This window comes from Dinoponera quadriceps, unplaced genomic scaffold, assembly GCF_001313825.1.
Source record: "Dinoponera quadriceps isolate SergipeBrazil2010 unplaced genomic scaffold, ASM131382v1 scaffold3960, whole genome shotgun sequence".
NCBI classification, from domain to species: Eukaryota; Metazoa; Arthropoda; class Insecta; order Hymenoptera; family Formicidae; genus Dinoponera; species Dinoponera quadriceps.
Genome location: NW_014557927.1, coordinates 1 through 652, shown reverse-complemented (window position 1 = coordinate 652; position 652 = coordinate 1). Strand labels below are relative to the sequence as shown.

Genomic DNA, 652 nt, shown 5'->3' with positions numbered 1-652 from the left:
TGCAAACGATCTCTCGATTTTTATCCTCGTAGTTCCTCGATTTCCCCCTTGAAATTACCTTTAACAGACACGTGCGACTCTCGTCCTGTGTTAACGTCTACGAAGGTGCCGGTTCCCATGGTGATTTTGAGATCGCCAGCATAGTAGCATCCCAAGCCGAACAAGGATGCCGCTTGGTCGGCGATCTGATTTCATCGGAACGTTATCATTAGAGACGAGAGAATCCTCGAGAGAGAGAGAGAGAGAGAGGGAGAGAGATACTCTCTCCTCTCGATTTGAGCGTGACTTTGGCGGTCCCTCACATAACGAACGACTAACCTCCGTGCAACTTACCGAGCAATAAATTGGGATTTTCCTGCCGAACAGCTCCACGGGTGTGTCTCCGAAGTCTCCCACTGTGTCTACTATTTCCGGGAAGATGTCGCGCGGCAATTTTAAGAGGTTTATCCCCCAATCGGCCCATTGCATCGTGAACGGATCGAATATGCCAGTGGCCGAGGCGCACGAGGCGTCTGTTACATGTTTGCCTACGATATAAGAAAGTAGATGAGAAAGGCCTGTTCTGGCTCAATTGGATCTGTTTTACCGACCGAGTAGCAAATCCAGTTGGCGCAGTTGGATCTGTTTTACCGGCCGAGTAGCAAAAACCAGT

The 652-nt window shown here is 49.7% G+C and overlaps 1 protein-coding gene across 1 annotated transcript; it reads right to left on the bottom strand.

The window, feature by feature from the left end:
* Positions 1-58: 58 nt before the first annotated feature.
* On the bottom strand, positions 59-527 carry LOC106749504 (putative glycerol kinase 5; the record flags this gene model as incomplete). Its single annotated transcript, XM_014629011.1, has 2 exons — positions 59-185; positions 334-527. Coding segments are annotated over 2 exons (321 nt in total), but the record flags the coding sequence as incomplete, so codon positions are not given.
* Positions 528-652: the final 125 nt, after the last annotated feature.